At 38.3% G+C, this 10,217-nt stretch overlaps 1 protein-coding gene across 2 annotated transcripts; it reads right to left on the minus strand.

Moving 5' to 3' along the window:
* Nucleotides 1–487: 487 nt before the first annotated feature.
* Nucleotides 488–9,635, minus strand: SIKE1 (suppressor of IKBKE 1). Of its 2 annotated transcripts, none has more exons than XM_072426237.1 (6): nucleotides 9,492–9,635; nucleotides 7,703–7,863; nucleotides 5,961–6,066; nucleotides 4,030–4,172; nucleotides 2,454–2,567; nucleotides 488–924 (listed from the first exon to the last, which is right to left on the minus strand). In XM_072426237.1, exons 2-6 carry the CDS (start codon nucleotides 7,859–7,861, stop codon nucleotides 823–825), a joined length of 624 nt encoding a protein of 207 aa, XP_072282338.1. In that variant the 5' UTR covers nucleotides 7,862–7,863; nucleotides 9,492–9,635; the 3' UTR covers nucleotides 488–822. The 2 variants fall into 2 exon arrangements, with proteins under 2 accessions (XP_072282338.1, XP_072282330.1); XM_072426229.1 differs by lacking the exon at nucleotides 9,492–9,635 and adding an exon at nucleotides 8,162–8,354.
* Nucleotides 9,636–10,217: the final 582 nt, after the last annotated feature.

Below are 10,217 nucleotides of genomic sequence, written 5' to 3' on the forward strand. Positions count from 1 at the left end.
CTGCTCCAAGGACCCTAAAATGATGGTATTTGTAATTGTGCTATCAGTAGGTGAACACATCTATAAATATTTACAGGAGGTCCATCAGTCTGATCCCAGCAAACTTCCAATGGGCTAACCTATCATGTTTAAGACAGTATTTGAACAGTTCTGACCCCCTCATACATTGCAGTTTTCAACATCCCAACGAGAATGACCATATTGTAAACCTGCATTTAATAAGACCGCTGCTAGGAGTGCGTACAAATAAAATGATATGAATGAGTTCTCTATCACTACAGGGTAGGACAATCCAAAAGTTCTCTTCTTACAGAACCCAAACACTGTAGGGCAAAGCAGGGCAAATTAAACATGTTTTTTTTCTTATGGCAGATCAGTGAAGCTGCGACAATGCAAGTTGAATGGCTGGGTATCATACTGCAGGCCACAAATAACCACAACACAAATGAGGGAATGCTGCACTTTTCACATGAAAATACATTTCAAGTACTTATTATGGAGGATTTTTATTCATACATAAATTTTAATTTATTTAAATAAAACATCTATTTCTTTTATAAGACAAAAAAGGAAAGCAAAGTCCAAAGTGATTTCTGAGGAAGTTATGGACCATTTCTCTTTGTGCACTGTGCAGGAGAGGCTCACACTCACTGAAGACATCCGCTCACATCATTACACTTGTCACTGAAGAAAATATTCACTTTTCACAGCAGTGCAGTACACAGGACAGTGCCGGCTGGGGTAAAGTGGTAAGTAGATAAAGGAAATGGCTCCATTACTGTTGTGTATCCAGTGATTGTATAATGTACGGTCTGAATGTTATCACTGAGTTTTCTCTAATGAGTTCCAGTCCGATTCCTTTTTCCCTGATTGCAGGGACTCCTTGCTAACAGACAAGATTTCTCGAAGTTCCTTGTTTTCCAACTATTAGAAAAAAACGCAAACACTTTTGAAACGTTGCAAAATTGGTTTAGTTTAAAAAATATAACTTACTTCGCAAGATGTATGTAAGAAAAAATATTTTATACACATCTAAATTCTGAAAATGAAAGTTTTGTATGGGAGGCGAGGCAAAAAGAATTTTTTGGTTTATTAAAGGCAAATGAAGTGTATATAAAAAAGATTGGTATCTCTTTGACATGCATCTTGGACTAAAATGTGAAAGTCACTGAAACAAACGTATTGATTTTTAGGTATTTTGATGATAAAAATCACTACACATAGATCCTGACACCAGTGATAATTCAATGAACACAAGAATAATTAGGTTTTTCTTTACTGCTTATTTTTGCTGTATTGTTTATTCCAACTGGTACATCACAGCCAGGCCTCTTACTTTCCCTCTCTGAATAGTGCATATCTAGTTTCATTTGTTTTCTAATAATGCTATGTCAAGCGGTACAACTGCTTTATGTTTGTCTTGCAATGCAACATGGAGAAAGCTAACGAATGAGACAGCACATTAGGAAAATGCTTGTTTGGATGAAGTTGACAGAGACATGCTTAGGACAAACTCTTACATCACAGAATGTAACCCCTTTCTGGCCAACATCTCTGCATAAATATTTCCAAGCACAGAGATAGGTGTATTAAAGTTCTCATGCTTGAGAGTCAACAACCCATATAAATGGCAGCATGGGGTTGTACATTCTGACTGTCACTGACCGATTCATTCCTTAAATGATAGGGTACCAATCAGAGTGGGGCTCATGTGATCACATGCAGGAGGCTTCTCCAAATACTGTAATTAAAAAAAGAAAGCCTTTAGGTTGCAGAAGAACACTGCCACCTTCAGGCCACACTGCACATCTGCAGTGCCCTAGGTGTAATGCTGAAATTGAATATAATAAGACAATACATTTGTTATTGATATAAAACACAGAACAGACTTTTTTTGTTAGCAGAGTACCACATAAAAGCCTTATGTGTGCCTAAAAAGAATGTTACCTTATTTTTGTATTGTTCAGTTAACCGCTAATCTAATCTAAATGGCTAAATCTGATCTGAATATTAAAGCATTAATGACCCCTGTGTACAAAGAGATCTTAAGCTAATTTTTTCTTCTAAGGTTTGGATAGATCGGGGAGGAGTTTTTCTTTTTAATAAGGAAAATATGAGATCTCCCCTCATCTCCGGGCTGGGAGGAAAACCTCACCAGACACTATTGAAATGATTTGGGTATACCTGTTTGTACAAAAAAAAAACATGTTGATCTCGTCAGAAATACAGATCTGTCCTTTGCACACTGTGTGTAACCATAAGTAGGCTATATAGCCCTCCTAGTTTTTTATTCATGGACTACAGAAGGGTTAGCCTATATGTTGTGGAAAACTAAGCATGGGAATTGAATACATTTTACAAACGTCATTGATGCATGATCAAAGCATGATTTTTTTTTCCATGACATAAAAAACAAAACAAAAACAAAAAAAACAAAAAAAAAACACTCTTACCTCTAGTTGGGCAAGTCGTTCTTGAACACTGTATGCCTGATTCTCATCTATCTGGATGGCTTTTCGCATGACTTCTCCCATAGAACATATTCTGTCAATGTGTTTCTCTATTTCCTTCAGCAAGAAATGCATATACTTTAACGTATTATCACACACTTGTAAAATACCCTATATATATATATATATATATATATATATATATATATATATATATATATATATATATATACACACACACACACACACACATACATACATACTGGTAGGAGCCCACTGAGAATAGAATATAGATTAGTACTATAGAACAAGCTCCCCCACTAAACATATTAGTAGTAGTATTATCAATACTAATAATAACAATAAAACCCATTCATTAGCTGAATCCAAAGATCCAAACCAGTGAATCTGGCATTAATTGGTCTAGCATATCTTTAAATACAGTAGGTTCAAATTTGGATGCCGTGAGGGAATGACATAGTATGTCTCCTCTGCAAGAAATGCTTACCTTTCTCCACACAAACTCTTTGCAGTCAGTGCAAATGCAGTGCAAAGCCAACCAAAAAGGCTAAAATGTTGAATCTGGAAGATGTTGGCACCCACTAAACAGGTGGTGAGTAGAATTCAGTTTTAAACACATGACCAATAAAACATAGTGAATATTTAACCCATTCGAAACATGTAAAGTAAATGTTCTGCCTAACAGTGGACACTACAGTTACATTTGTTAGGTAACAATAGTGCTTCAGGACGCCTTTTAAATGTTCAATTTGTTAAAAGGGTCAGACTTTCCCTGACTGCATGACTAAGCTTCACCAATAGCAATTCTTACTTTCCAATAAAAATGCTCTACTGGCCACCTAGGCTCAATGGACAGGAATATGGTGGCTGCCAGGACCAAAAATGCAGGGTTATCAGGCAAACTCTGACCCCACCATTGTAAAAAAGGGACTCATCAGATCAAAAAATGTTTCCCTTTTCCATCTATTTAGGGAAGAAATCCTAAACTTTCAAGCTTTATTGGAGACTATAAGGATTAGACACGGGTCCTGAGCACCCCTTTACTCTCATGTATATGTGAAGCAACATATCTCCTACTGACCTAAATATATAAAGCAATTTTCCTCTAACATAATATTAAAGTTAGCCTAAACGCAACCCAGACAAACGCAAAAAGGGCACTGGTATGGGACTGCCTAGGCATTCCTGCCTCAGACTGATAGATTTGGAGTAAGAATTATTGATGTCAGTATTTTGCTGCTTTCTCTTGTTCTTGCTGAAGGATCTGACCCTGTCTCCACCAATATGGTCTTCTCAAAGAGAATGTAAAATGTGTAAGTCAGTAAATGAGAAAAATTAAATGCATGGAGACCCCACGCAATAATAGCGACTTTGCCCCCTGCCATTCTTCCAGAATTCAGTTTTTCATTTTCAACCTTTGAACTATACTCCAAAAAAAAAAAAAAAAACTTTAGATACCGCAGCATGTAAAATTGCCAACATGTCAGCTGTCACTTGGATTGCTTGGATGCTTCTGTATACAAGTAAAACAACACATTACTTTGTACATAGAACTTACAGAAGAGTAGGTTTCATGAGCTTCTAGAACTGGCTCTGTCGGTGCTGGCTTTTTGTTTGCTATTAGCTGCAGCATCTGCCTCCTGTACTTGCTCATAATCAGCTCCAATGCATACTGATGTTCCTCCAGAGACAGCCATAACTCTGAAATGTATAGAGCGTAGAAAAAGTCAGATAATTAATCAGTTAAACTGCAAATACTTACTGCACACTTACAAATACTCAAAAACTCTCTAATGCTATCTAGTAAGCACAGTCACTAAATATATAGGTCACCCATGTAATGCCTCAAGACAAATAATATTTGTTGCTAAAAAATGATTGTTATTGATAGCTTTTAAGCACAGAATAAACAAGATCTGCACAGAAAACAATGTCCTGAACTATGGGAGTTGGGAGGACAAGTAGGAGGCAGTTGGAATTTGCATAGCATACAAAAACACAAACACACAAATATGTGGTTGTTTCCTAAAATTCTAACTTTCAAATGTTTATTTGTGAACATCCTCAAATCAATATTCATGTTATGTGTCATGTTATTTCAGCCAATGTGGCAGACTGAAGAATGTACCACCTAGCTCTGCTGCAATCACATAGCTATTTCTTGCAATTCACAAAAATAGGGAACACAAAGTTAAGTAAAATTTTGCTTTGCACTTCTTTAGCAAGTCAAACCGACCTTACTGACAAGTAATTATTTCAGGCAATATATCTTTGCTATGCACCTTCAATGTGTCTCTAGTCCAGAAATAAGTTTCATGTCTGCACATTAGCAGCATTTTTTGTTTAATTTATGTTTTTTTTCTTCCTGCCAAAGATCTTGATTTAAACATTCCAAGCGTTGACCTAAGCCCCAATTAATTAATTTTTACATATTTTACATACCACTACTTTAAATGTGTTTTACTTACCTTCCACAAGCTATAGGTTTTAAAAAAAACACAGCTATTTGCTTTAGATGAACGAAGATTCTATCAATATCTAGTGCCTGTGCTATAGTTGTAGAACCCAGGGGGGTAACTAGTACTCTTTATAGAAACATTTTGATGGTGTGGTTGGTAATAGAATACAGGGTGTAAAACAGGCATGGGCAAACTAGGGTCCGCGGGGCGTATACGACCAAAGGGGATGTTTTTCAGACCCTTTGGGTGGACCGCGGTTTTGGTGCCCCGCCAGGGAAGTGCAAAGGCCAGAGCGTCCCCGGAACTGAGGGCGATACTGCACACAACCTGCCCACTCTCCCATTCCAGGCTCAGATCTGCGATGGGAGAGTGGGCAGGGTTAATGCCATCATGTTCAGGGGCGTCATTATGGCATAACCCACCCCCTCTACCACCGACTCGGACCCTCTGGCAAATTTTTTTTCAGATTGGGGCCCTTGACTAAAAGTTTGCCCACCTCTGGTGTAAAAACAATACATTTGTACTATCACCAGGGCAACAGGTTATGGGAAATAATCCACAGGGGACTGCTCTGGTGGCAACTCACTAGGATGTGAACTTTTGTTACTTTGGGGAATCTTCCTCTCATTTGGTATTTCTGGATAAAATGTAAATGAAAATCCCCTTGGAACCTGATAGGAAGTTATAGCCTTTCCATAAGATGGCCTGTACACACACACTTTAAGATGTAACAATAAAGTCATGCATGGATAACTCTAGGAATATTAAAACTTGTGTTTAAAATTCAAAGGGTGTAGGAGATGTGATCTCCAAAAGACTCATATCCAGCACGCTGGTTCCAGACTTGTTTTGTAGCATTTACTCACAGGCATGCACCGAAATATCAAACCTTGCAGTTAAGTCACACATTTCAAAGTTATCATACCTGTAAATAATTTTGAACCTTACAGCTTGCAGGCCTACTAGTGATTTTTAGGATTACGCATAGACATAATAAGAAAACCTTTTAAATAGGAAAGCTTGAGACTACCTTTATTTTCTTGCTGAAGATCTCTTATTTGAGTATTTTCTTGACATAAAAGCACATGTGGTTTGTAGTTTGAGGCATCCTTTATTTCTGCCAGATCTTCTTGATACTGAAGAAAACAAAGAAGTAGTGTGCAAGTTTAAAAAAAGTGTGCATCAATCACATAGAAAACAAACCAGAAACCGATACAATATAAATAAAAAAACAATATAAATCAAAAGACAAATACCTGAAATATACTGAATGTGGTGATGGAGATTTGTTTTTAATTTTTAAAATTAGCCAAGCTTGGAGTAGAACATTTTGTGTGCCTCTTTATGACAATGCCATGTACTGCAGGGTTCTCCACAGGCCCTTTTAGCTGGGTGCACCACCCGGCACATTTCAGCACCCGCCCGGCTGTTTTTGGGTGGTTACTAAAGAGTTTGGTCACAGCTGCCACCCACCTACAATTTCTTCCCACCCGGCTTAAAAAAAAATTCTGGGTTGAGCACTGTACTGCACTGAATTCTTTCTTGTAAAAATAATTGGGGATTGGACCACTATGCAGGCCTATTTATGGTGACAATAATTAGCACATTTTTAACGGCCACAAGCCTTAAAACTATTATTTTTACACAGTATTTATATAGCGCCAACATATTACGCAGCACTTTACAAAGTCCATAGTCATGTTACTAGCTGTACTCAAAGGGGCTCACAATCTAATGTCCCTACCATAGTCATGTCTTTAATACAGTCTAAGGTCAATTTTGGAAGCCAATAACCTAACTGCCTTAGTTTTCCTATGTTAGCACTAGGGCGAGCATAGGTCATCTCTGTCTAGTTTTAGAATATTTTTGAATAAAATAAAGTGTATTGTTTTATGAAAAACCCTCCGTGCCCTAAAAAAGCCTGTCTTTTCTCTATCTCTAAAAAACTCACCTTCTCACTACAATTTTACATGCTTAGAAGGGCTGCAATATTTTATTTCCATACCTAGAATATCACTTACAGTACTACATAATGGCTATGCCTTACTGCTCCTTTGTCCAATGCAAATCTATAAATCAGTGAATACCATGTACACCCTTGGGGCTTGTAATCTCATCACAGCAAGAACGAAAGCAGCATGATCATACTTTTATTGATTGATCTTTCTAGTGGTACAAATCAGTGGAGTGAATTTATTAAACCAAAACCTTATTTTTCACATCTAGCAGATCTGTTTATAATAAATCGTAAAAGCTATGGGGGCAATTTATCAACAAGTGATAAAACAGATTTTTTGACACCCTTTTATTTATTAATGCAATGTTTATAATAGGCATTGTTAAATGATTGCCATACCATAATCACCCAAAACTGGTAAAGGGAAACATCATGAACTTGAGTACAGAAAGCACCAATAAACCTACAAACCTGCTGTGATCACCACTTTTAGTGGATGTATTGTGCAGGAAAAGGGATCAGGGTGTCAGAAACAAACATTTCTGATCTCCATCGTAGCCTATGGTGTATGTCACTTTCAGATTGATGAAGGCTTTCTTGTGATCCCAATGTAGGTGTAAGGATAAATAAAGCTGGCAAATACCATCTATCAACACCAAAAGCAGTGAATTGCAAAAATTGTTGGGCCCGCTAAAGCTGATCATCACATTCCTACATATGGCCAACAGTAAAATAGTGTTATTTGTGTATAATAGATGTGATGTTTCTAGGGAACAGGCTATTTGATAAATATGCTGGAAATAGGAATCACCTACTTTTTCTGGTAAACTTGTCCCAACCTCTTTCATAGTCTCTACCCGCTTATGCAAAGAGCTGGTCTGCTCAATTAGGGACTCAGCAGCATTGTCGTGATCTTTTAATCTTTCTAACAGAGTTTTGGCATCCTGTAAGATCTTGTCTATGGTGCACGTCATGACTGCAAAACACAAATAAAAAATACAAACAATACAACATTAAAACTACAGAACACCCCACAGAGTCAGCCCTGGTATTTGTTAGGTACTGGGAAAACACTGTATGTCAGCATTGTGTTCACTATAATGTGCAAATCTTTTATGCATACAGTACCTGCACAATATGGCAAAAAACCTGTTGTACCTGTATCATACTTTATTTATGCATTAAAGCCTGTCTTGGGACAAAAATTGGCTACTGCTCATCGACCCTACCCCTCAACCCCCCTCTAACCCATCTCAAATTATTTATTTCCTTACCTTGTGAAGAACTATTCATCTAAATCCTCCATCCAGGTCATGACAGTGTAGTTTCCCCAGCAGGGGACGAGTGATCCAGTGCTGCTCACCCTCTCCACTGACATCACAACACAACTGCTGCAGGACCCCATCCCTGCAGGATGCAGGCCACTGTCCATTTATCAAGTGTCCCATCATTCTTCTTATTAATTAACAGGATTGATATAGCGCCAACATATTACACAGTGCTGTACAAAAAATCATTGGGAGGTAAACAGAAGAGTTGCACGGGGCTAAAGGGGTGTCATGTGACTGCTACCTAAATGTTTTTTTCTCCAGTGGTCAGTTAGAGATTGGGGGGGGGGGGGGGGGGGCTTAGGCATTTCTGGGGATAAAGATGAACCAAACAGTTCATCCACCAAAGAACACTAACAGGGATGATTATAACAGATTTATATGAACTTATTTCCCCAAACTGTTGTTGTAACAGCTCTACAGGGAGTGAACAAAGCTTTGCAATTTTGCCATTTTTTGCAGTGACGTGGGAAGAAGAACCTGGAAGAGGAGAAGATGGCGGCGCCCAGTACGCCGGTACAAAGATGGATACTGGGAGGACGCAGGAGCCGATAGAAGAGACCTCTGGACCGATCGACTGCCCTGCGGGATTAAAGGCAGGTGGATTTTTTTTTTTTCTTTTCAGGGACTTTTGAGTTTAGTTCCTCTTTAATTCCCCCACCCCACTGAAAACCAAAAAAAAAGCCATCTAGTAGATTTGGCAGCTACAGGTATTTCTGTCCTTTTCAGCAAGTATAAAAATACCTGTAGTTGATCTTGCAAGGAAAGTAGTGTCTTTTATATGAGTTTATAGAATTATTGTGCGAACCCATCAAACCATCCTGTAATGGAGATGATTTGATGTCCATGCTGGGTGACAACCCTGATTTCCTCTATAGATAAATGGTGCACAAGAAGGGACAGGAAGTGGAGGATTAAAATAACTAAAAAGAAAACAAATGCGGTCATCACAAGTAAGGGTTAGTAAGCTGCAATATATACAAATATTATTCCCTTCACTGATATTTCCAAATGTATTGTTTTGGTTACATGGTTACACCTCACTCCTATTGCTTAAAGTAACCCCATTATAATGATGTGCCTGCCCTGTACATGCATTGTGAGAGCTGAGGACAGGTATGACAATCACTGAGCAGGGAGCAATACTTACACCCCGGTATGTACACCGTGCACCTAGCTCAGCCTCCCACATACATGTCTCCCATCATTACAATGCGATCCCTATCTCCTCACTGTTATGTGACAATAATCTGCCAGACCCAATTACAGCCATTACCTGTCACAGCCTGATCTGCACTCCAATACCACAGCCACTTCCGCCGCCATTCACCGGATATCACTGCCGCCTGCACTCATTGGCTTCATGGTAATGACGTAGGGATATAGTCGGCCATTTTTTGTTATGGCATTTTCCAGTTTACCTTTCTGCTGATGAAAAACAAAACAAAAAAATAAATATGTAAATAAACAACGAAAATAAAAGAAAAAGCGAATGCATTAATGTGTATTTTATTTGTTGCGCTTCATACAGGCCCCTATACAGGGACGCTGTACTAATATTACTGATAGAGACCATGTGCCACCTAGTGGTCAATAGAGGTGCAGCGCCAAGTACCTCATAAATTCATGCTTGTTTTCAAGCACACGTATTACTAGAAGCACTAACATAAAGATAATACCATCATTGGTGCCCTAGTCACTGTGCATAATGGGAAAGAGACATAGTTAATCCTTGGCCAACAGTACATTTGGCACTGTGATAGTGAAAATGGCGCTAAATTTCATAAAAACACCACATGCTCCAAGGCTGGTGACCATACACTTTCATCAGTGAAGCTGGGTCATCCAGCAAACGTGAAATGAATTTCTTAAAAGTCATTAGCTATTTGTTAGCAAATGTTTTCAATCCTGGACCAGATCCATTCCAGGTTTGCTGGCTCACCTTGGTTCACTGATAAAAGTGTATCCTCTCCGTACTTTATTATTATTATTATTATTATTA

The sequence above is a fragment of the Pyxicephalus adspersus genome, chromosome 1, assembly GCF_032062135.1.
Source record: "Pyxicephalus adspersus chromosome 1, UCB_Pads_2.0, whole genome shotgun sequence".
Classification (NCBI taxonomy): domain Eukaryota; kingdom Metazoa; phylum Chordata; class Amphibia; order Anura; family Pyxicephalidae; genus Pyxicephalus; species Pyxicephalus adspersus.